The following is a 27,055-nucleotide window of genomic DNA, read 5'->3' on the forward strand; positions in this document are numbered from 1 at the left end:
TAGAACGAGCCATTTGTTTTAGTATAACAATTAGTTTATGTGCAATTTCTTGCCTGTCCGAGTCCAATAACTTGTTTTGGACTCTCCCAGGGGCCATCCACCCGAGAACAAGTCAATGAGCTGTGTTTGTGCTGGTAGAGAGTTTCCGAGACACCCCTCTGTTTTTCATACCAAGTAACTTTGGGTCTCACCCCAAGTTACCAGGGGAATCCAGACGTGGACCCCTTGCTCACTGCTCTTAGAGAGGCACAGCTTCACCTCACTGATGATGCCTAACTAGGCTGAAACACGTGTATGGAGTTGCTGTGGTACTCTTGTTCAGAGGAGAATTGCCTAGCATTTCGGTGCTGGACTGCCCCTGGGCAGGACAAAGACTGATATGCGGGGATATTTCTTCTCTGTGAAAAGAACAGTGAGCTAAAAACTTGGTTGAGACTCACCCAGGGGGCATCCTTCCAAGAACAAGTCAATGGGCTGTGTTTGTGCTGGTAGAGAGTTTCCTAGACACCCCTCTGTTTTTCAATAACTTGTTTTGCCTGGGGCCGGGGGGAAACTTAAGTGTAAGTGTTCTCACGTGGCCAAGCAAAAGCAAAACAGCATACAAGTAATCCTCCTTGTGGCAGTACTTGGCAGGAGAGTGAACAAAATGGGCCTGATAAGAAAGGGGGAGCAAACCGGGTCTGGTACCAAAACAAAATAAAAAATACACATTGAATATCAAAAGGGAGGATCCCTCCAAACAATGACAAAGAAAAGATCACCAACGGGATAAGGAGAGCCTGGGACTATTGTAGAAGTTACCCAGGAAGACAGGGGAAGGGAGCCATTCCCCCTGACCTCAATTGGAACTTTGTTGAAACTAATACCCAGGCGAAGGGAGTCATTCCCCATGGGCACAGTTTGAGGCAGTGAACCCCTTGGGATAGCTAGGTTTTTTAGTTTAAATAAAAAGTATTTGCCAACCACTATGACAGCTCCTGGTCAGTAGTTGCCTTCTTCTGCATCCTTACAATGGACACCTATAATCAGACGCAAAAAGTCTTTCAGTAGGAGGTTTGTTTCATAGCACACAATGGAAACCAAATCGCAGATTAAAACCATAAAAATTTGGACTATTTCATGACAGAATACAGATTTAATCAACTGGATTTATTCTGAAATCTTGGTTAGTCAAATATAAAACAGTTATATTTTTCACCTTTTAAGCAGTATTAATAATTGGGGTGGAGGGACTTTTCAGACTCAACATGTGGTCAGTTGGGTCTTGCATTCCATGAGGTTGCAAATTTTTAAGACCACCTCAGTGGAAGTCGCCACTTCCCAGAACAATTAGATGCCCACAAAGGACTCGTTTTGTAAACCTACACCTGGGTCAACCAAGAAACACCAAAGACTGGGCTCAGCCCTGGAAGAAGGCGCTCAGAGGAAAATGCAAGTCATGTCACTAATTTGATGCAAACCTATTTTCAGATATTAACATATTGCAATGAATGCGTAAAAACTCATCAAAGTGGACAACTGTTTACATTTTCTTTGTAGAAATAAGATACCTAGAAATGTAACCGGCTCTGCTGGAGTTAGCCTTGGTCTTCGACTTGACTTTAAAAATCAAATTACCAATCGGGGCTTCTTTTCCAAGCACCCTCATTTATTGGGAGGTCAGACTTTAAAAGAAAAAAAAAATCTTGACCCTACACCCTTCAAATTAAAGGACCAGCTGCATAGTGACAGTCTGTAACAACATGATTGCAAAGGAAGTTACTTTTTACTGCTTGAGACGCCCTCTCAAACCAGATTGTATATATATTTTTAGAGGCGATACAACCAAGGTCTTTACCAAGTGGGTTTAAGGTGCAATCTTCTCAAATGCTTCTTTTAGGAGACCAAGAACATTGCGGTTTTGAGGGGCAGGTTGGGAAACTATTTGCATACATTGAGGAAGCTCCAAAAACGCAGGGCAGCACAAACAAATTGGCAAAACATTTCCGAAAATTGTAGCTTCATCGCTGAAAATCAGGAAAAAAGCTGGTCACCGCAGAATCAATAAGGTGCTCCAAAACATTTTCCACACAAGGTCCCCTCATAAAAATATTAATTCAATTCATAGTTGTGGTCATTACAAAAATAATGAAGTCCTTTCCGTTTCACCTCTGCTGTGACTTATAGTGGTCAGACATGTATGTACATTTTCGTCAGACCATTGTAATCCATCTTCCAAGGAACCAGATCTTATATAATGTCTTTCTTTTGCACAAGGATAAAAAGTTAGAGGCCCACATTACCCTTTCACTCACGTTGTCCATACCACCAAAACTAGATGCAGATTGAACTAATCGGGACATTGGGAGATGTTTCCAATTAGTTGGCACCGCTAAAAAGGCCTACAATGTTCTTGCGAAGGGCCAATTCCTCTATAAGCCAGACACATGACTGACGCTTTCCTGGAGCATACTGGCTTTTAAGAGGCTGGTTATGGACACATTAAGTCACTTGTGCTCTACCAGCCTTTCAGAGGTACAAGCATGTAAAGAAGTCCACACTTCGCCTATTTGCTGGTACACCTTCATGCATTTTGTTGCTTTTCCTTGACCGCAAAACATTTACTGGAACCCGATTTCCAATTATTTGAAATGATTTTCAGCATCATGAATGTAGGAGCTTAGAATCATTCAAGCAGTTTAAATATGCAGGATCAAAAGGCACAAGAACACTGCAGCCCATTGCAATTGAATATCAGATGAATGTCTGGGTAGCTGGATGCCCAAGTCAAAAACCTATCTGGATCAGTTTTCGCTCCAAATCAAGCTCTTTTTTGGCTGCCTCTCACCACTGAAAGTTTAATCCTTAGAGCTTAACCGTCCCTTTTCTCCAGAATCATCCCAAAGCTGCAATCTAGTTGAATCTGTGCAATTCCCATGGAGCATACATGATGGCAAGTGCTTTCATTCCAACTTTCGGAAACGGGCATAAATTGGCTATATAGTGTCCTCATTAATATTAGTCCTCTAATTCCAAGACTGATGCATTTGATCTGTAGAAAGCTCCCTTTTCAAATGTAAAGAAAATAGGAAATGTTTGTCGTTGGAACAGGGAAACAGAGTGACCATTCAACAACAGCCATAGCCGGGCGTAGGAACGAGTTGCAAATTGATGTAGTCACCGTTACCAGATAAAGCAGCCACCCCCTCACCGTTATCCATCATCTTCGCCACAAGGACACTGCGGAAGAAGAAGAAACAGTTAAAATCAGACAGGAGTGTGGCATGTGCCCACAGACTTCATCAGAGATAGACCTCAGCACTCATTGCTAAGAGCGCAGCCGATGTGAGGTCGTCACACAGATTAGGTAGGAAACAAATTCAATAGTTAGACTACAAGTATTCCTCTTTATATGTTCCAAACATTTAAACTGGATTCAGAAATTGAGACACTTTTTTTTAAAAGCATCAACCAACAAGCGTATGGTACAGCCATGTGCTTGTAAACTATCATTCTTTAAACAGTCCATTGGGCAAAACATGCCTGTGATGGGTTAGGAGCCTCTCTCCGCAAGTACCCAAATAGTTATGTAAATCAGTACAGCAACCGATTAAAAAATATTTTAAATAGACAATAAGGGACTGAATGGCAAATGGGTGACCACAGACTAGAACTCCATGTTCAAAGAGAACAATCTGAAAAGACACAACAGGGAGGTCATTGTCTTTCTACTAGGAGTTGAGGGAGCATGAGTGAAGAATGGGAGCTCATCTTTGCGCAGGATCAGACAATAATGCTCATCTGACAGGCCATAAACAGCTAGCAGATTCCCAGAAACACACACTTGCTCAGCTGAAAGAACACAAACCGTGGTGAAGATCATAGCACATGGAGTTACTTAAGCAGTATGGCATATCACAGGTAGTCCTACTCCGGCCACTGCTGTTATCTTCTTACGATTCCCACGATGAATCTACAGGTACCCGCTGCAGCCGAGAAAGTAGCATAAGCCGGTTGTAGCAAACTCTTGACCAGCACTATGTGACAAACCAGAGGGTGTTTCACAACCTAGTCCCCAGGGATCCCGTACTCAGGGGCCAGGGAAAGACCATCACTTTTGGATCCCGACCCTGGGCGTGGACAAGAGAAGGAGGATCACTTGGGTACAGGGTTCTCTGGGAGTGAGGGAAAAGCACCGAATGGCGAGAAATGGTATCCCCCTTTTTCCACAACCCATCTAACCCCTATTCCTGCTTATTTTATGGGAAACTACAACTCCATAATTTCTCCCCACTTTACTTTGACAAAAACACTGCACCAAGGAAGATGGAGAATGAGGCTAGAAGGCTTACCTTCCCCGACTTGCATTGGTCCTGTCCCTGTAATGAGGCTAGGCAAAGTCGGGCACATAGCCCTAGCACTGTACACCTGCCACTCCCTGAGAAGATAAAAAGGTGGCGCGCACACAGGCACACTTGGAGCCAGGCTGGGTAAGAGAAGGAACAGCTCTTCTGAGACTGAGGCAAACTAGGCTGTGGAAGTTGTGAAGCCAATGGGCAGATCAACAAGAGGATAACGACAAAGCCAGGCAAGATTTCAATGCTTTCGGGAGGCTGTGAGTGTTCAAAAAAGCAAAGCCGAGCGAGTTGCCTTCAAGTTGCCAGAAAGCGGCCCGCAACTCTCCCAGGTGTACGGGGGAGTTGGTGGAGGAGCAACAGAGGAGCTGGTAACGGCCTTGAGCTGCGGAAAAAGATTAAATAAATCCAATTAACATAGCCATTGAGTAAGAGGGGAAAAAAGTCTGATTTATGGCCGGAAAAAGGGACTAATTTAAAAGTTGTGTGTGTGCCGATAAAACACGGATGAAAAGAACAATTGTTTAAAGACAAGGATAAAAAGTAGCAGAGGGGTCCTGCGGGAGGAAGTCACACATTCGAAGTCTCTGAAATGTTATGTTTTTGAAAGATATTACAAGGGGAGATCAAAGGAAACCGCGAGAAAGAAAGAAAGTTGAATAAAAGAAAAGTGAAGTTTGTGAACTGTGAAGAGGCAAAAGTGAAATTTAAGAACTTTGAAACATGCAGAGAAAGCAATTGAAAGAGAATAAGAACTACAAGTACCAAAGGCATTGGTGCTGCAAAAGAATACTGAATTAAAGGTTTGTTGAGACGTCAAAGTGGTCACGCAGAGGTCTATGTAAATTCCTTGCAATTTTGAAAGTCTTCAACAGTGGAAAGATATACGAGGTAAAACGTGGGGAAGGGGACGCCCCACAAAGGAAAGACGGGCTCGAGCCCGGTAGAGGGAAGCCTGTGCAGAACTGTAAGAAATTGAAAGTCTATGAACTGAGCATTTATGACAAGGTGGGCGAAGCCTAAAGAAGAGATTCAACTATTGGAAGTTAAAAGCCTAAAACTGAACTGTTGGACTGTACCAGTAAGCCAAAGTGTGCAAGACTGACATAACTATGCCATCCACCCATCCTTTGGTTATGAGACTCTAGACCCTGTGCGGTTGAACCTGGGGAAGGGAGTTGGTGCTGAAGCCCTTTTGAGACACCATTTTCATCTTGTATTCCCGTAACACATTTGTTGTTCTAAGAAGGAGGGCGGGATTAGGTTTTCTTAGTATCTTAGTATAGGCCTTTTTAGTTTGACCAGACTGACTTGGACGTATTTGGTTTTATTTAATGGTTGAGATTACTCCCATTGAAGAGTTGGGGACAGTTAGGAATTGTACCATCCCAACCAAAAGTGTAAATAAAGGTTTTCAAAACTTGTATCCGGGTCTACTGCTCCATACCATGCTTTGCTCACAACTACAACACATTCATTTAGATGTCCCACACTAGGTTATAGAAATGGGACTTCAACGCATAAAGTAGGTGCCAACCCCTGCTCAAGGCTCACTTCATTGATTCGTTGATATTCCTATTTTCCTTCACCGACGTTTCCGTCCAGCCAATAAACATGTTCTCTTTGCTGAACAGGTCGATTTCCTCCTTCGTCACCGCCCAGGGTGACAAGTCACACTACAAAGGCAGATAAGAAGAATGAAAGTGAGAGTCAGGTTTGTGCAATTCTTAGTCTCTTACCAGTTCAGTCACCAGTAAAAACAAACAAAAAATAAATAAACTGATGGTTACACTTGAACCAAACTGGGACAGATTTTAAAAACTTTAGAAAACATACTTTAGGCTTGCGTATACCATTGTTGAAACCAACAGTATTTTGATTGCTTGAAAACACTGACCGTGCATCTGACTTCACCGCAGCCATAATTACGGAGGCAACAAGTTTCGTAGGTCAAGAGGAGACAGACAATGTGTACCATTTTCAAAAGGTTTATTAGAAAAATAATAAAGAAAATGCCTAACTTTCCCTATCCTAAGTGTTTCTCTACCTAACTAAACTAGGGTGCTTCTCGTAAGTTCAGAAGTCCAAAGCATTTCCCTGTGAGGTCCCATTTGCAGCCACCCCTCGAGGGAATATCGCGTAGGGAGGGCTCATCTCCCTAGCTTTATAAGGAAAGGCGACCCCCTCCACCTGCCCCCCCCCCCCCCCGGGAGAAGTACTGAATGCCACAATTCATCACACAGGGTAGAGCAGAAAATTGGGAAGCTCAGAAAGCTGACACGCTAGTCTCATCCCAGGACATGGACACGCCCACAGCCAAGTGACATGTCACACAGGAGGGCAAGGTATTATTGCTCAAAAACTGGAATAAAGGGTCATAGATTGATAGTGACCAGACCGGGGCCCCTTAAAAATGATGGATCACTCCACCATGTACTGAGATTATGTCACATTGGTCAGCCACGATGGAGTAGCCTGGTACGGTTAAATTATGCCACTCAAGATCAGAGGATGCTCATATTTCAGGGAACCAGCTAAATGCATCTTACTGTTTTTCTGCATGAACCTTTTGGGGATGGGGATTCTCTGCTGGGTTTTCCGTCAAGCTGTATGGAAATAAACCAGGCACTCCTGCCGCTGTCTTGGTTGCCATGTTGGATTTTATTGACAAGTTTCTACATCAGTTGCCACAGATTTGGTGAACCTAAAAATCGTTCGATATTGTTAAACGTTCTGACTAGAACATGTTTCTGTATACACCATGCAAACAAACCAATCCTAAAATGTTGCATCCCTTTACAATAATCTGCAGCCTTTTCATTTGGGGAAATGAATACACTCATTGATTTGGAGCATTTGGAAACTGAAGTCTTTTCACTCTAAGATTTCCTATTCCTCTCACTTGCTCGTCTTTTCTCCTCCCTGGCCTCCCCAGATACAACTGCCATCTCCAATTTCCATTTTTCCCAATGCGGAAAATGAAATGGTGAATTCAGAGGTAGGAGCTCCCAAGTGGAGTTAAATGTAAAATCGAAATTTATACCCAAATATGGATGACAAAAAGATCAGCCTCTTTGAAGAGGCATGTAGTGATGATTTGGTCAGGCTCTACAACTCAAGCACGTGCAAATATGAATCTAGCACAACAGAATGCCCCACACGATTAGCTGATCATTTACAGTGGTTAAACAGTCTGATAAAAGGTAGAAATGTTGTGACTTGGTAATTGGAATATTAAATAGGAGACTATCAGGGTAAATTTAATTTTGTAAACAAGACATTTCTGAGAGGTCTGCATTTTACATGCCAACAATCAGAGATCTGTCACTTTCACTGTCACCCTACATTGTCACATTCCAAGAGACACCAGGGAGGGGAATGTGGGGGGAGGGGGCTCTCCAAAGACACGGGCTAACCAGAGTAAATCCAGAAATGACTGACCCCTGAAGCAACCCCCAAGGGAAACCCTCTGAGGAATAAAGCCTGCTGGGTGCACTGGACATAGTGGAGTCGTAGAAGGTCTAGTCAGCAACAGTGGTATTTGTATACAGGACGTAGCGGAACAGAAGAGAACTAGATCACACCAGAGAAGGATCCAGGGCAGATCAGGGATAGACCTGAGCAGAGAAAATGAACTGAGGGAAGAAAGGAACAGTGCAGAGAGTCAGCACAGGAGAGACTGACCGGAGCGATGAGACGCAGTGACAGTCGGGTCATCCTCCAAGTTATACAGCCATCTTTGCGGTTCCAAGCACTTCCTGACATGATGATCATGACGTCACAACGCCATACTGTGCGTGAAAATGTGACGGTACATCGCCGCCATCTTTGTTGGGGATGATGGAATATGCCGATCCACCACACACTTCGCCAGGAATGGCATCGGTGTTGCCATAGAGACCATGGCTGGCCTGGTGATCTAACAGCATGCCCCCTCCCTAAGGATCGGTGTCTGGGCTTCCAGGGATGCAGGCGATAAACAGACGCAACAAGGCAGACGCATGAAAGTTGTCCACAGGTCCCAGGACCTGTCACAGAAGGTATAACCCTTCCAATCCAACAAGCACTGAAGTTTTACTCGATAACGGGAATCGCAGATCTGGAAGACCTCGAATTCTGGTTCGTCCTGAGTACCAAGGGGCAGAACAGGGCTCTGCGTGCTGTGTCCAATAAGATCCGGATGCATGGTTTCAACTGTGACACATGGAATACCGATGGATTCTGGACCAACTAGGTGGTATGTCCAAAGGCCACAGAAGAAAGGTACTTCAGTATTGAAAAGTGTTCAAAGTGACGGGGAGCCAAATTAGAGGCGACAAGACGGGAAGGAAGAAAACGTGCAGACAACCAGACACGCTCCCCCACAGACAGAACAGGCTCCAGAGTCCGTTTTTAATTGGCATTCTTTTTTGCAAAGTCTTGGCAATCACATAGATTTTGGATGGCCTTTTTGTGTCCTTCCTGAATGTCTGACTAGCGCATCAGCAATAGGGACTGCGGTTTCTGAAAGAACCCCTGTGGCGAAACTTTGAAGATGAAAACCACAAGTGCACAAAAAGGGACTTTGTCCTGTGGAGGAATGGGTAGTTTTGTTGTAGGTGAACTTGGTCAATAACAAGTCATCCCAATAGTTATGCATAGCTTAAGCAAAACAACGTAGATCCTGTTCTAGTGATTAAGCCGTTCCGTCTGCCCATTGGTCTGAAGTTGGAAGCCAGAACAAGGGAAAAACGTATCCCTAGTGTCTTGCAGAGATGGTTCTAAAACCGTGAGCTGAATTACAGACCGCGATCGAAACGATTGAAGATGGTAGACAACGTCTAAAGATGTGTTGAAGAAAACAGGATGCCATAGTGGGTGCAGATGGTACTTGAGGGAGAGGATTCAAAGGAGCCTTCTTGGTCAAGAAATCTATGGTTGCACGATAGTCGTGTTTCCTTTGGATATCAGAAGGCCAACAATGAAGTCTGTGGAGATGTGATCGCATTTAGGTTGGTGCAATAACCCCAATGAAAAACAACCGGTTCTCTTGATCTGTTGACATACCAAACATCCTATGACCTACTCCTTAACGTCCTTCCGTAGACTAGGCCACCAAAAATGACAAGAAGAGGTCCACCGTGGCCCCGATACCTTTATGTCCGGCTAGGACATTGTGGTGAAACATCTCAACATCTGTTGTCTCAGAATAGGGGTAGGAAAATAAAACAGTCTTCCGTAGAGCAAAATGTCCTCATGGCAATGCAATGTTCCTCTTTCCAATAGTAGACAAGTGGGCTCAGATTGAGCACCACGAAATTCCTCCTTGGTCTGTGCAGGAAGTTGGAAACCATGCAACAATACTAGCGTGATGAAGATTTTCCATCCAAATAGGGAGCACTTTGTCATGGTTTCTACTGAACAGGGCATCAGCAACCACATTAGTGGAACCAGGAACATATGTCAAACTGACGACTATTTCCTGCACTCCAGGTTTGTAGAATTCATAGATTGCAATGATCAGTGCAAATCTCAACAGGGTATCTTGCTACATAAGGGTCCGAGACAAATAAGCCAGGGGATGTTCTTCTTGATCATCTTGCATTTGTTTTAGGGCGGAACCAGAAGTATTTGTTCTACAGTGAAAGACCTTTCAGTATTCGAAAGAACAAGAATGGGTGTAGTAGTGAAGGCCTGTTGGAGCGTTGCAAATTATACTTCAGTTGTCTTGTACAGTTCTGAATTACCTTTCTCTAAAAATTGGCTAGTCTGAGAAACCTTTGGATTTCATGACCTTTGGACGAGGTAGGCCAGTCTAAGATGGTTGAAATATTTCTTTGGTACATAGCCAGTGCTCCAGTTAAGATTTTGTGGTGAGTATTTTACTACCTATTTTATACCGCAAGACTAAATTCAATTTCAAAAGGAGTAAACATAAGTTTTGTCATCCACAAGAGTATGTGGGAATCCAGCCGGCTCATCCAAAGAGTTCAAACTGTACAGAAATTATTATGCGGTAGCCGTCCACATGACAGAAAAGCACCTTTCTCTTACAATGAGCAGATAAAGCACAAGCTACAGTAGAACAAAAGCCCTCTCACAAATTGAACAGATGAGCACCAAAACTGTGAGCTTCCCCTGTACAAGAGGAGCATAAACATTTTAATGTTTTCGCTCACACAGAACAGGTCATCTTGAGTAGGAGCCAATTAGGCTTCCCAGACACAAAAAGAAGAGGTAAACCAGGGCAACAACAATGCAAGTTTCCATCATGTAGAACAGGTGGAGTGGATCAGTGCAGGTTAAGCAAGGGTAGAAGATACCCACACAAATATGGAATGAGTCTATAGAACAGGTGCAACATATGCTTCAGGAGTGCACACCCCACTCCCAATATAGAAAAGGTATGCCATGGACCTCGATAGATCATTCTTTCCTCACATGCAACAGGAATGTCATGGATCTCAACAGTACAAGATTACCAAAGAGGTCAGTCACAGCAGTTCAAGTTCCCCTCACAGAGAAGAAACTGCATGGGATGGAGCATTGCAACCACCCCCACGCTGAACAGGTAAATGAAGGGCATCAGAAATTCAAGCTACACTTGCATAGAGCGGAAACAGAAAAGGCTTAGCTTCAAATACCCCTCACAAAGAATTTGCCTAGCAGGGGTTAAGTGAACTAATCCATCCTCATATAGAATGGAATAGCATAACAGCAGTGGGAGCACCACAGTGAATTGCCTCTGCAGTGCAAGCTCCTCACAGATGGAACCAATGCAGCATTGATCGCGACTAGTTCAAATACGAAGGCCAACTGCTTCCAAAATCAGATCTCCACACAGAAGCAATTTAGTAAACAATAATTAGAAGGATTTCAACTTTAGAACAACAAACTATTTGTGTACCGTTTCCCAGCCACGCTACAGCTGGTCCACTTCCTAAAGCTTGTTGCAGAAGGGGATGTTAATATTATAGGAGGCTAAGTCACTCAATATCCCCTTCATTTTTCCACTACAAAAGGTCTACACATTTCATGTTTTATTTATGTATTTTATTTAAGACACAAACTTGGCCAATTACATAGTAAAGCAAACATGAATTGTGTTTTGAGGTTTGATAGAATTGTCTCTTGGTAATTAATTGAAGTCCTCATTTACTGAACTGGTAGTGCTTAATGTTATGCCAGATAAGATAGCGCATAGAGGCATGTGCTCAATGCTAAAATCTACATCTAATCACATGGTAAAATGATGGCTGGCCCGAGTTAGCCTTTCATCCTTCCGAAGTCAGTAAACTGACTATCGACTGAGCTAATAATCACAATGCTTAGAAGTTGGAGGAATCCCGCATGAAGCGCTACATACAAATTGAAACACCTATCTGAATTACCACTACAGGGACATGTTTTACTGAGGTTCTATTTTCATTTGCAAATGCAACAAATTCATTGTTTTATAACGCCCATTGCACTGGCTGGAAAGCCAGGTTTTGAATGTTTTAAGTGAAGTCTTGAACATTTGAAAGTGGCTGTGACCACGGTTACGGGTGTAATGACAATACTTAACATTGAGCACGGGTCCTGCTGTCGCTCACCATTTAACACATAGACTCCAAGGTTTAAAGTACATTTATACTAGGTATTGAACACTAATCAATGCCTCAGATTAAGAATTCAACGTGGGGAATATTTTACACACTGTTTTAACAAAATGAAATTGTAAGAGTAACGATGTCCCTCAGCAAGAGTGTAAATAGTATGAGACAAGCAAACGGAACATTACTGAACTTAAAAATGAATAGAAAACATAACCAAAATAGTAGTTTAGCCAAGTTGTTTGGCTTCAAACGAATTATTGCATTTGTGGAAAATGTTCTACAGCATGTTGCGTATGAACACACACCGCATAGATGCAACTTTATGATAAATGCCTACAACACAAACTCCTAAAAATACTTTTGTACAATGCAAGTAAACATTCACTGAAAAAGCATCACGTGTTTGTTAAACGGATACTTCCTGACTGTGGCGTTTTACATCTTATTACTACGACGATCCTAAAATGGAAGCAAAATAAAACAGCATTCATAATGCCCCTCTCGAGACACAAATCACAGCAACAGTTGAACAGAAATAACCAATTCCTCATCTTACTGAGTGCTCTTTCTGACAGGCTCAGAGAACTGCTTAGAGAAAAACGTCTGTACCACTCTCCTTCATGGTCTGCAGTTGCATCCAAAGAGATAAGAATCAAAACATGTGTTCTGGTACTTGTCAAGTCAACAGCCCTTTGCAGTGACCTCTGCTCTCAACTAGTGCATACATGTATGCATAGAAAGTTAAAGGGTGTCGTATTTGCAAGATGTTCATGCATAAAAAAAGGCCTGGTACAACACTTATCTGGAGGATAGTCCATTGCTATTCCTGTTGCCAATAATATGTATCCTAAATAGGAAACCTCCGACTGATGGATGGTACACTTGGGTTAGCCAATAAAGTGTGATCTCGCAGCATGTCCAATACCTCCTTTAAGTGACACTGGTGCTGGCAGGGATCCTTGGAGTAGATCAGAATGTCATCTAAATAAATGACGACCATATGTAACAAAAGGTCAGAGAAGATCAGGTCAACAAAACGTTGATAGACAGAAGGGGTATTAGCCAGCCCAAAGGGTATTACTCTATAATCGTAATGCCCAACCGGTGTTCGGAAGACAATTTTACACTCCTCGCCAGCCTTGATGCAGATGTTTGTTTTATTATTTATAATGCGTGCCAGGCCAGAGGGTATCAGGGCACAGAAAGAGACAAGAATAATTTCAGCTTGGGTTACAGGGCTGTACAAGTATAAACAGGGATAAACTCAACAATTATATACAATCAAAGATAAAGTTAACAAGTTCAGAACAGTTAGGTAAAAAAACATTGGAAATTATATACAGACACTCCAGAAATATTATATACAGACAGAGATATGGTCTACTCAAGTGGCAGAGTATTACGAGAGACCTTACAGAATAAATACAGGAGGAAATAGGGATGAGCTATCAGGCAATATGTTGCGAAAAAGCAACATTATATACAGTGCAGGATACTGAGTGGAGCCAGCAGGGGGCACCCTGTATTTTGTATTTCAAATGAGATGGTAAGCACCTCTGAGGTCCAACTTGGTGAAAATAGTGGCCCCTTGAACTGCCTCCAAGATGTCAGATATGAGAGGCAAAGGGTAACAGTCCTTCACAGTCACTTTATTAAGGCCATAATAGTCTAAACAGTGTCTGAGCTGACAGGCGTCCACCTCAGGGATAAAGCAGGAAATGAAGACTCGGATCATCCACTCTTCAGAACACTCTGAAGGTAGTCAAACAATGCATTCTTTTCAGGTAGGAATAACACATGCATCCATCCAAAGGGTACTTGTGCTCCAGGAATAATTCTATGGCACAGTCATCGGTTCAATGTGGTGGTAGTTTCTTTTGTAAATCTTCAGAGAAGATACCTTGATATCCTCGGTATTGGAGATACCAGTAACTTAGCTACACATATGTGGGGCGTCATAAGCTTAACGCATAGACGTACCATATCCAAGGTCCCATGGGAACGCCTGTAGTTGTGGCAGTCCAGGGTGCACCCCGCCCTCTTTTTTGCGAGGCTCGTATCATAGTAGCCATCACTAAATATCAAAATCGGCCTGTTTATTCCATTCCATATTTGGATTTATATAAACTTTGCTCTATTCACGCTCCTCATTACACGAGACCTACTTGGGCCTTTAGCTGCCTAAATCAGCATCTGTCTCCATACCCAGGTCGGCTGAAGATCAGCTGATAAAATATTGTTTTATTTGGAGCAGCCCCACCCCTTCCCAAGATAGCGCCAGCCACCTTCCATTACGTATGATTACGCACAATGATTGGTATCAATGCAGAAGTCCATACAGCTTCCTGTAGCTTTGCAAGCTGTGGACCGATTGAGTCATCAGCATTCCTTCCTGGTAAGTTCTCGTGGAGGAGCGACTCACTACGTGTTTGGGGGCATTCATAGGGGTACATGTTTTGCTTTTTTGAGGCATTTCATATAGCTACAATAGCGGCACCGGCACATTACAGGGCAGCACATAGCCGGTTGATACCCACCGCGGTTTACCAAGTTACAATCGTGGTAATGTCAGTAGTAAACACATTCTTCTGTCACTGCAGTATGTTTAGAAAGTGACCCGATGATACCGGGTCCTGCATACGGCTTAATGTGTCGTTGATGGTGTAAAAGCTGCACATACATCAGAACAAGTGAGACTTGGTCTTTCTTTTCACAGTCCCGTACAAATATAGCACAACTCCCTCCAGTGAGACCATAGAGCAATTTGACAACCTGGAGAGCATCACGTGACTGTGAGACGGTATATCCACACTCAAGTTGCCTAGATGACCATATACTAAATTGTGCAAGGTCAATAATTTATCGGTAGACTTGACAGATACACTGTGGCGCAGTGTAAGTAGAGTATGGTTAATGACACAAGAGTAACTGCGATGCCCATTTTTGGTTTCTATTTGTAGTAAGACATTTCTGGACACATAACGTCTATGATGTACTAAATAGTGATCGGCCCAAGCCACATAGAATTAATTGAAGGTTGGTGGAAAGTTTTGCATCTATTAGTTTCATAGTATATGGAGCTTTTCATGGTCAGTTTTTAAATTAGTTTTTATAAATCAAATTATGTTTTTTGTCATTTGTTTTTAGTGTCTAACTGGAGCTGGTCCTCATTGTTGGGGAACCTTGCCCATATTAGTTTTCAAGTTGAATGTTCCGAGGAAGACTGAGTTGAACTATACCCGGGAAACGGTCTGCCGCCTCGAGCCAGAAACACAAAGTGTTGAAAATTGTGGGACTTGTGTCACGCTGTTATTAACCTCACTCAAATTTAGAGCATACGTGGAGCCATTAGCAGACTCAGGCAAAAGTAGATTGTTTTTTCAGCACAGCTGTTTTCAGAGGCTGTAGATGTATATCCAGTGATCTACGTCCCTGTCGATGTACGAGATGTACTGTACATTATGTTTTTTGATACTGTCATTTATTGTTATGTTTGAATAAATTGTTAAATTTTTAGTCTGTCTGACCATGTATGCGTATTAGTTCTTCAGTACAGCACAATCCATAACTTATATCCATCAACTGATGTGTGCTATGGTGGGGTAGCCTGTGTTTGCTTTGCTTTATATTGTTGACAGAGGCATGGGATGGACCACATGTGCTACAGGCAAAGATACTGAAGGCCGTGCTTTCAGAGGTGCTGTTGAGCCCCCGTAAAACAGTGGTTGACGCCGTACTCCGATCCCAAGAATAGCAATCCGTCAGCCCAATCGGCATAAGGGTTGTGGTGTCTGAGCCAGGGCAACCCCAAAATGAGTGTAAAGTGGGTGGTATGGATAAGGTTGAGACAGATTACTTCCTTGTCACTGTAAATGCAGGTCCAAGTGGTACGTCTGTTTGGTAATGGGACCAAGGTTTGACCGTCCACTCCTTCTACAGGGAGAACAAATTCCTTCTTTTAGCGCATAATTTGTTTAGTGAAAGCCCAGGCATCATTCAAGAAGTTCCCTGCTGCACCACAACCCACCAGGACCAGAACATCAGTAATAACAGACCCGTAATGCAGGGATACAGAGAGGGCAACCATCTGAACTGAAGGAAAATTAGCAGTAGAGATGGGTGAATATGAGGGACTAATAGGTAGAACTACTTCCCAGTTGGTTATCCCTCCTAAGAACCAGTGCTGGAGTTTCCCCAGAGCGTTCGGGGGATCCAACGGACACTCACCAGGAGAGTACTGGCTGCACATTAATATAATTTGTCATCTGTATAGCGCCTTTATCACACTGATATGGTCTCAAAGCACTGCAGGTGAATGCCCTAAGGGGGACTGTAGTCCAAAATTTGGGAAAGTGCATTTTGGCCAAAGCAAATGTTGGGGTGTCCAGGTCCCTACTATCTACCCATATCGAGCAGGCAAGTGGATGGGTGCTTTGAAGTGGAGACAAGAGTATGCAAGAGTAGCAGAACTAGTGTGTCCAGCAAACCAAATTTTGTCATGGGGGATAGCTGCATTCCAATTGCAGAGGTGTTGGTCGATGCGTCATTGGTAGTGGTGTATGGCTTCAGGTGTGCGCAGGTGGCTGGCCTTGCCTTTCGTCATCTTCCATAACCATGGAGTGCGATAGGTACCCGTGTTTACTTGGCTGGCGTCTTGTTCATTCAGCTGTACAGCTCAAATTAAATACATACATCACATGCATAAATCCTGGTTTCCACCTCTTACACGTTCTTCTGGGGAAAGAGCCCCTCTGGCTGCACCTATTTGCATGGGTTTGGACTCGTATGGCAACTTTGGAGTGGAACGAGAAGTAGGTGGATTAGGACGACTAAGCCGACTTCTTCCCTTCTTCTCCTGGAGTCTTTCCTGGACCCGGAACTCCAAAAACCATGGCAATCGTCTTATCCTTGTCTCAAACCCAGGGACACCATCTCTCCAGCCCTGAAATCTCTCCACAAGCTCCCGGTGGCTGCAAGGAGCAAGTTCATGACCTTTTGCATTGTCCACAAGGCTTTCTGGGGCCAGGGCCTGCACTACATCCAACGCTCTCTTCCAAAATACTTTCCTTCTCGAGCCCTTCGCTCAGCTACCTCCAACTCTCTAAGGGTTAGACGCTACTCCAGGCAGAGTGAGACCAGGGGCTTGGGGGGGGGGGGGGTTGATCTCTCTCCTCTGCAGGTGCCTCCCTCTGGAATGGCCTCTCTGCCCATCTCAAACTAGAGCCGGACCAGCTGAAGTTGAGGAAGCAACTCAAAGTGTTCCTCTTCTCCGTTTTTCTCCCTCTCCCTCCCCTGCTGACCTACCTGTCTGCTAAACCGACTGGTTGCTTGGCTACACTCAGTCTCACTGGGTACCAGGCTCTTTCTTGTTCAGTCACCCCTGCACTGCCTCTGGGCCTACCAAGCACTTAGGGGCTGTAACTGAACCCTACAGTCCCTTGTTCTCCTTGCACTACCCAGAGCCGCGCTGAACTCCCCCCCCCCCCCCGCCCCACCCCTCCACAATCCCCATTTACCCTTCTCGTACGATCTGAATGAAGCAAGGCCTAGTAAGATAGTTTGTCTTGTCCCCCTCTGTCTTGTCGCGCCTAGAAACACTTGTGTACATGCGCGTTTTAAATTACTTCTAAATGACTTGTCATATCTCATATGGTACGACGTCCTTTCATCGCGGGATGTAATTTATTTTCGAAAAATCTCAGAATTTTTTAGGGGGGTTACTAAATTATATACATGTCGGGTGTGGGTGTTTGGGAATAAATACAAATTAAAGAAAATGGGGGGTTGCGGAGGGGACCCCCAAAAAGAATGAAAAAAAAATGTGATGGGTTTTTTTTGTAAAAAAATCGTGGTAAAAAACCGTGCGAAAAAAAATCCCGCAATGAAATGACATGGAACCTCTTAAATGACTTATCATATCATATCTATGAAAGATTAGCAGGTTATGGCATACAGGAGACTTTGTCCTTAACGTCCTCATTCAAACCTCTACGGAACAGTGTGTCCGGGGCTTCCTCCGGACAGGGAGCATCTGATGCAAGATTTTTTAGCTAGGTAACATAAGCCCACACTTCTCCATCACCTTGTATGAGATCCAGTAGGGTTTCTCGAGTGAAAAAAGTCAATTCTGCACACTCAAACATAGCACAAAAGATTTAGCCGTAGAAAAATGTGTTGCTTTAAAGGTGAACTGTACATTACACAAATAAAGAAATTCCATCAAATTCTTGGGATTACTGTCAAATTTGCCTGAAATTGGAGTACTAGGAGGGACTTCCAAGGGGAGGGGGAGCAGTGCCCGTGCTTTAACCAAGTGTTGTGTTCTCAACATTGAGGTTTTGAAACTCTGCAGTGAGGGAATGCAGAGCAGCTTCAAGCTGCTGCATCTGTTCCATGTCCCTCTTTTGGCATCTCAAAGTGGCACGACTTTGAGAGGCCAGGGAGGAGCGTGGAGGTCTCTCCAGCGGCACGGGCTAACCAGAGTGTGAATACAGGAAATACTGCGATACCTGGAGCAACCACCAAGGGAAACCATCTGGGGAATAAAACCAGCTGGGTGCACTGGACGTATTGTAGACAGTCCAGTCAGCAATGCTGGTATTTTTATACAGGACATAGCGGAGTAGGAGAGAACCAAATCAGCAACAGAGGAGAAGGATCAAGGGCAGAGCGAGAATAGAACAGGAAAAGGAACAGGGGAAGGACACAGGAAGGAGGGAACAGTGCAGAACGTCAGCAAAGGAGGGACTGACCTGAGCGATGAAACGCAATGACAGTCATCCCCCAAGTTTATACTGCCATCTTCGCAGATCCTGGATCACTTACGAATGTGCCAATCAGGACTTCACAACGCCATCCTGTGCATGGAGACATGGCAGCAATGTACCATCACCTTTGTTGGGGATGACCGAACAATACCGCAATCCGCCACATACTACATCAGGAATGGCACTAGCATTGCCATAGAGACCATGGCTGGCCTGGAGTATTGGCCCAACTCATAAAAATGCTCACGAGAGAGCATGGGATGATGTATGGAAAGTGATGGTGAAAGCCAAAATGGATTTGAACCTTCAGCATATCCACCAACAAATTCTTGGTCGTATCCACTGGACACCAGTGAGAAAGAATTTAAGGGGATTGGCAGATTCTGACTTGGGTTGGGGTTGCAATTGTTCACAGGGGACTTATTTGCATATGCTCTGGGAGTGTGAAAGAGTGTTAGACTTCTGGAAGGATGTTTTAAATCGAATTGATCTGGTAGTGAGCATTTCATTTCCGCGAAATGTCATGTCTGTTGTTTTCCTCCCAACTGAAGATAGATGTGAGAAGATTTGTGATTCGTCCGATTGGATCGCTAGGGCATTGTTGATGACGATAAAACATCATGAAAGTGTGGAAGTTCAAGAAAGAAACGACATCATGATAATTGGTTAGCTGACATGCGTACACTTTCGTGCTATGAGAAGTCTCGAGCATCTAGGATTCATCGGGATACTGAATATAATGAAAATTGGGGATCTTTTAACGACTTGTTCGGTCAAGGTGTAGGCTGTTATTCTTATATGCAATGAGGGTGTTGGTGGGGGGCTGATGTGTGGTTTGGTGTTGTACGTTTGTTAAGTCTTGTGTTTACTTAGAGCTTGGGGGGGGAGCTTGCTGTGATGTTAGGAATTCTGCTTAGCTTATTAGTAAGTGCTTATGTATATAGTTATTTGTCATGTTCTCACTTTATTGTTTTTGTGCTATTGCTTAATTAATGGTTAAATAAAGATGATCAAAAAACGAAGGGGAAAAAAGGAAAACGCTCACGAGCTGCTACTATTTCCCTCCAACCAATACTAACTGACCCTACATGGATATTATGTCCCTAGGGAGAGCTGGTGGGCCATCCATCTATGGTGAGCGGATAGAAAAAGCCAATTCCCCTTCAATACACAAAAACCATTACAGGACAAGTGTGTCTTCAAAACAAATGTGGGTAAAAACCCAGTAGTTAAAGCCCGGTATGTGAGCACAAGCTGGAGTAACAATCGTTTAAAGCTCCCTCTCATCTGCTTATTAGCAACTTAAAAACCATTCCTTTACTGAGGGTGTCCAATAAATTGATGGACATCCCACTCAGTGTATGGTCAACCGGTTTCAGTGGGTTATAACAATTGTTTGTATTACACTTTCTTGTAACCCAAAGACTTAATTTGAGATTGGATTCTTCATGCAGGCAATGGTCTTAAATTCAGTAGATTGTAGTCGCTTAACAAAATCCCCTCATTGTGCAAGAATCCCGACTACCTGCAAGACACCAAACAAACGCAAACATGGGAGATGTAAGTTAGCCATTTATATCCCTTGCACATCCAGCTTAGTTTAAATACACCAATAGTCTAAAAAGAGACCAGTAAAAAGTCACCAAATGAGGAGGGTTACGATTCACCTAGAAGCAAATCGATTTGTATACGTGAGATAAGAGGGATAAACGATTGCTAATTATGTAACTACCAAATGTGAATCCATTCACTCATGAAACCAGATACCTCTGCAGAATGGCCATATGCTTCTATGGCCGCATTCATCCAGGTCTCATAGTGCCAGTGTAACAATTCCACTGAGTTACTTCTCGCCTGTGTGGCGAGTACCATTTTAACGAGGCAGCGTCCTAGTTACCATCTAGACATGCACGAGAAGACACAAATCCCTCAGGCAAACAAGGCCACCATTACTTCATGGGCTATAGGCGATGTACAAATCCAATATCTGTACCCAATGACAACGGTATATCTGTCCATCGTGTCCCCATCTATTAAACAAAACCTGAGGATTAAGTCAACTCGTAATACCTTTTCATGGGATTATGTGCTGTCACAATACACTGCCATAATAGACTGTGACCACATCTTTATCTAAATGTATCACATTTGCAAGGGGATGTGCAAAGTGTTTTTTTACCATTGGTACAGGTTCCAAATGCAGCCTAGAGTTGGTCCACTAGTGCTAATGTTATTGGCTACGAATATCACGTTTTTCCAAATATGTTCCAGGAATTTACATACACGTGAACGTAACCTGGAACAAGCCCACCAACAAAGAAATGTCCAAACATTCCACTCCCAACCACCATCATTTTGGTAAGAATAGTCAAATCATACATGATTACAATGTAGTCAGGCTCTGCCAGCTGGTGTTCTCATTGAGACTCACGGAATCTGTTTCTTAACGGAAATCCGCATTTGTTCCCCCTTGAAAAGGATATCCCCTCCACGCTTGGGAATCTTGACCTTTTCCAGAATTGTCCAAGTGAAATCTCTGTGTGTGTGGTGTACAACAAAACGCTCCACCATAGGTGCCGACATTTTGGTTCAAAAACAGGACCTTGTTCTCCGATCCCAACTTTCACAGGGCAGCAGGTCATCCCTACATAGTGGAGTTCACAAGGGCATGTTATTAGATAAATCACGTCCAGGGTGTTAGTTGGTGAGAGGCCTATGGGACCAAAGAAAACCTCAGCCGGTCCATAGACATGCTGCATTTCATCTATGGGCCTACTGAATAATGCCTGCAAGGGGCAAGCCCTATTGCTCCTTAAAGCTATTCCGCAAAGCACTGCGAGAGGTCAGAAATGAGAGACGGACATAAAGTGTAGTGTTTTCAACATCAGAAATCTTTATTAAAAGAAAAGGGTTGGATAAAGGACTCTCTGTCCCAATCTTAAAGAGTTTCCCTGCATAGAAAACTAAAACCAAAGATCTGTCTCTCTTTTCATCAAAAATATGTAAACTGTCCTTGTGTCCAAAACATATCTGACCCTCACACTAGAAATTAACAATTAAGAAGTGGAAGGAAAATTGTCTTTAATTTAGGCTTAACCAAAAAGTGTTCAAATGTAAAACAAATCGACAGATCCAATCAATCAAAATGGTTTCTTCCAAAGAAATATCCTTGGGTAGTTCCCTTGCCCTGGTTTATTTGAGGAAGGATGGCGAAAGTATCTTTTACCAAACAATGTTTCCTTAAGAAGGGCAGGAATGTCTCTTCCATACAATAATTCTCACTGTTGGCAAAAGTGTCTCCTCTATACAACTGTTGTTTCCAAGGATGGCAAAAAGTGTCTTTTACACAACCTCTCAAGGACTCCCCCCTGGTATTCTTCCCCTGCCAGGAATTCTTCAGTAGTTTCTCTAGATCCCTGGTTCACTCCCCAGCCAGGTATCCCCTTCTGGGTTCTATAGATCGCCTGGTGTACTCTCCTGCTAGGTAGCTTACCGCCAAAAGACTCACTGCTTGATATAGCCCCTTTATCAGGTCTTCTTTCAATGGTCTGCGTTTCCCAGTATGGCTCAGTTATTCTCCTGCACCGTCTATACTTCATTGACAGATATTGCCTGTCCCAAGCTTCCCCATGTGGACATCTCACATATGAAGATTTGTTCAAGTTTTGTCTTTTATCTTCTTTACCAGTATTCATTTGCTTATGGCAATGCTCACTTCAGCTTTCCACATGTTGACCTCTCAAGCATGAGGACTTGTGCAAATTCTGTCACTTTAATTTACTTGCTCGAAAATTCAAAATGCACTTTTACTTGTTCATGTGCCCGTCAGTACGTCCCAGAGTTTCCAGCATCACCGGGCCAACTCACCGGTGTCTGTTTCTGACCCATGGCACATTGCTGCTGGGAATTCATTAATGGCGTCTCCCATCTGGCAGACCCTCTTTCAGCTCTTCCGCTGGTCTTGCATTCACTTGCCATTATAATCGCTGCTGTTCCGTTTGACCGCGTCCTCAACAGCATCTCTGCTGCTGCCGTTTCCTGCGTAGCACTTACTTGTAGCCTGCCACGCTCCTGGGTCGCTCGCCACTCCGGTAAGACAGGTGGCAGCTTGAAAGCACCTGCCTGTTTCAGCACGGTCCTCTCTCATGGGTCTTTCTTCACTAGCGGTCCTGCTTCCCGCTTCGCCTGAGCTGCTTTCTCTTCTCCTCTTGTTTGCAAGTGAAAAGCATCTTTAAAACGTCCAGCGAGGCTGATCTACATTGCAACAACTAGTCTGCATGTTTAGCTTAGGAACTGACTTAGAATACGTGTGATTAATAGGACTTCCAAGGTGTTTTTGTTTAGGATTTTTACTTGGAACAAAACCATCAGAGACAGGAGATGTGATGTGTGTGTTATGTACATATGAGGGTTGAATGGTATTTAACCTAGAATGATTAGGAAAGGTCTTAGCGTTTAGTAACTGGAGCGATTTTTATAGTGACAACAGGCCATCAGGAATTACAGGGTCTTCCTCATTTATAAAGGAAGAATACAGCTTCTCTCACGATGGAGCCACCACATCTCCCCGACAGCTCTCTCCTCCCATGTGATCCTCCCTCATAATACCACCCCAGGGTCAGGCTCAGGCTCAGGTAGCGGCTGCTTTCCGCTGGTCACATGGGAGGAGATCTTAGACTGGAGATCAGCGATGACTCCACAGGATTCATCACAACACTGAGTGTTAAATTCTCTGTCAGGGTAGGTAGTAATGAGAGAGTCCCTCTGCGTTTTATGGCAAATCTTAAGAGTGGGGATCTGGTAGTTCTTACGTTCAGGAGTAGGCCAGTGTCTTCAGATCTCTCGCTTAATCCAGTGTACAAGGGGTGAATAACAACACTGCTGTGATATTCTCAATAGTAGTTCTTCTAAAAGTGTGTTGAGCTAAGGTTATCACCCTGGTAATATTTTTCACCCGTTTACGGGCGAAACAGACTGTTTTCTTTGGATAGCCCGGTGTATATAATTTCTGAGTGAGCTGGGCAGCTTGTATATCCTAATCCCGCAATGTGGAACAGTTTCTCCTGTAGTGGAGAAATTGTCCAAATGGTAGGTTTTGTTTCAGATTCAAAGGATAATAACTTTGAAATTGTAAGAGTGCATTTTTTATCAGTCGATTTAGGATATACAGATGTGGTAATACCAACATCCTTGGCAAGTAGTGGAATAATCGGTCAAGAAAATTGATCTGCGACTGACTCCAGAGCATGGTAAATTGCAGAAAGTGATTCTGATCATTGAGCCATACTAAAAAGTCTCCCAATTGATCATCTGTCCCTTCGAACACCAGCAGCACATCGTCAATGTTTTGTGTCCACTGGATGATGTGTTTAAAGGGATTGTCATCTTAAATTGTGACATTTTCAAATTCGGCAATGTAAAGATTAGCCAAACTGGGGGCAAATGTAGCCCATAGCCGTGCCTGAAATTTGTTCGAAATATTAGTTCTCATGAATAAAAAAGTTCTTAGTGGGGGCAATTTCGGCCAGTTGTATTATGAAAGTCACTGGCAAGTAGTGCAAGGTCAAGAAAATTGACATAAAATGGCAATTTCATTGGCCCCAGCGGTCTTTCATCAACTGTATCAGGATTGTGGGGTGGGAAAAGTTCTAGGGGGCATTTGTGGCCAGAACCACCAAGCGTAGGCTAACAAGCCCTGGATATGTGGTGCGCTTTGGCCCTGGAACGCTCTTTCCCACAGGAACTACATTTCCCCCATGAGTTGCGCGCACACAGCACAAGGTTAAAAGAGCCAGCCCTGCCCGTGCCAGGTGCTGGGAATTCCGATTGATGGCGTGTAAAGCTGAACCCGGGTCGTGGCAGTGATCTCTCTCCTTGCCGGTAACAGCTTCTGAGTTTGGACCACGTGCGGTCAGCGCAGAAAACCTCCTGACAACCCTCCATGTGGGATAGAAATTGCAACGACCATTCGGAAGCAGGACCGGAACACACTGGTGACGCCTGCTGCTTCAGTGCAATTACGGCTTGTGATCATCTGCTCAGGGTTGCTGGGAAGCACCCCGAGCCGGAGATAAATGTTCTGCATAACTTATGGTTACTGTATGAGCAGTTCCAGTCTTGTGAGCACATTTACTCATGTGATGTAACAGGGAATGCATGAACGTTTAAGCACTATTCGCAAAACACAAGAGTGAATTATGTTGAATATGTACGTTTCATGTGTGCCCTCTGTGCAGTAGCAAGAAAACCAAGACTAGAGTCAAGACTACCAATGAGAATTACTGCATTTAGGAACATGATTTCAAGGGAAGTGTCTATTGTGTTTTTGTTCGCCCATATGCTTACTGTTTGTGGCTTTGCTAACAGCAATTAATGCAGCCATTAAGTTTGCTAAGCGTGGTTTGCCCTTCATAACATCAGTACACGTGTCCTGCATAACAAGTTATGTTAATTGTTATGTCACCAGATAGCAGTATTCACGGCGACTCCCAGGGTGAGAGTTAGGCAAGGAATTTTGCAAGTAGGTTGAGCTGTAAAATATTGCTGAACAAAGTACAGAGTGTATTGTATGTTTGGTCTACCCCAAATACCCCCTCCCAGCCAGTCAACTACCCGAACACCCTTTCCGGTTTCCCTTACCTCTCCACAACTTCTCCCCAACCCTCTCCCCCTCCCCATTGTCTGTCTGTGTGTGTTCCGTTAGTATCACATCAGGCACCGTTGCCAACCAAGGTGGGAGGGTCTTACTCCATTCGACTTCCGTGGTTAGCGAGGAGTTGCGTCTCCTCCTGCAAGCTTGACACAACTCTAAATAACCCCATAGCACCTCCTACCTTAACAAGGAACAAAAAGAATATAACCACTGACAAAATTCTACCTTTGATACTCCCCACTTTAAATTCACTAGCAGACACCTTAGATCCATCGATCATGCTTGGGAGTGTGTGGTATATCATTGCAAACCCAATACGCTGTAATCTGTCCACAATTTTGACTTGAAAATCAGCCGCGCCACAGTGAGCGCTAGTTTAACATAGGCTCCAGGTGGTGCTTCATCCAAAAGGCGCTGCACACCTTCAGCCTAACCACATGGACCTAATGTCCACCATATAGAAACAGATCGCTATGTTCATGTAGAATACAATACAGTGAATCACGTGATGCCTTGCCTCCAAACTCACCACGGGCAACTCCCTAAGACTGGTTACTGATTTCTTGCAGACACCAAGAATCAGTATCTACACGAGTCATCTGAACTACACGCAGCAGATGGAGCACGTTACCACTGCGCATTGAACGCTCCTAAACACACACAGACCCGAGGCACTAAAGCAATCAAAGCAGGTATGATAGACACACACATCCGATGCACCTAAACTCTGCATAGATACACCACGCTCGAATTTTAACTTTTTCCTATTTTTTAGACCCCCCCTCCTTCCTACCACAGGCGTGGATGAGCAAGATACTCACCTAAGCCCCCCTCTACCAGTCCTGAGGAAAGCATCTGAACAATAACTACATCAACAGTAGTGATTTCTTGTTCACGCTGGAAACACAAATGAGTGTCTGAGTGTCGACTTGATAGAGAGTAGCTTTAGTAAACATACACCTAAGTACCTTTTAGCACTAACCCTCTCACTGTGTTTTGAACATACCATAATGATGTGATATAACTGTATAATATTACGAACCAATGTGGGCACCAGGAAAATTGTTTGGTCTAGCTTGGCAACACTTGTCAAATATGTTAAACAGCCTACAGTAGGTTTTTAAGCAAACTAAGATATGAGAAAAATAAACATTCTGTTTGAATAACGACAGAGTGGTGATCTATTGTATTCATGTACAGATAAAATTGTCACATCTGCCATTTGTGTTGTGCAAATACACCTGTGAGTGTCAAAAGGGAGGGGTAGCCCGAGTCCTCTGCAGATTTTCTAGTTCATTACCCTCATGACACAGCCCCCCCCCCCTATAACAAAGAAGAGTGCCCCTCAAACCCCCTATATAAACAAAAAAACAAACTGGACTACTGCAATGCCCTATAACTTGGATCCAACAAATACATCACTAAGAAAATTAAAATACTTCTAAATAATGCCTTGATAGCAGCTCTAGGAATGTCCAGAAGAGAACATATCTCGGCTGCAAGGAGACAATCTAACTGGCTCTCCACCATTGATAAAATTAAGCTAGAAACCGCCTCACTAACATTCAAGTGTCTCAACAACGTGGCACCTCGCTACTGGACAGACAGAATAAATAGAAAACCCACTCTCCGACCCACTCGAGAGGCCTACACTAAATGCCTGACAGTCGCCTCCTTCAAAATGACGAAAATCGGTGGTAACAGCTTCCCTGTCAAAGCGGCCCA

At 43.7% G+C, this 27,055-nt stretch overlaps 1 protein-coding gene across 2 annotated transcripts in view; it reads right to left on the bottom strand.

The window, feature by feature from the left end:
* Positions 1-1,128: 1,128 nt before the first annotated feature.
* Positions 1,129-27,055, bottom strand: part of RAB29 (RAB29, member RAS oncogene family) — a 184,941-nt gene continuing 159,014 nt past the window's right edge. For both annotated transcript variants that reach the window (XM_069633166.1, XM_069633167.1), the window contains 2 exons: positions 5,889-6,010; positions 1,129-3,219 (listed from right to left, as the gene is read on the bottom strand). In XM_069633166.1, coding sequence (XP_069489267.1) covers positions 3,108-3,219; positions 5,889-6,010 — 234 coding nt within the window. In that variant the 3' untranslated portion in view covers positions 1,129-3,107. The remainder of the gene's footprint in view (positions 3,220-5,888; positions 6,011-27,055) is intronic.

The sequence above is a fragment of the Ambystoma mexicanum genome, chromosome 13, assembly GCF_040938575.1.
Source record: "Ambystoma mexicanum isolate Mex_15411 chromosome 13, UKY_AmexF1_1, whole genome shotgun sequence".
NCBI classification, from domain to species: domain Eukaryota; kingdom Metazoa; phylum Chordata; class Amphibia; order Caudata; family Ambystomatidae; genus Ambystoma; species Ambystoma mexicanum.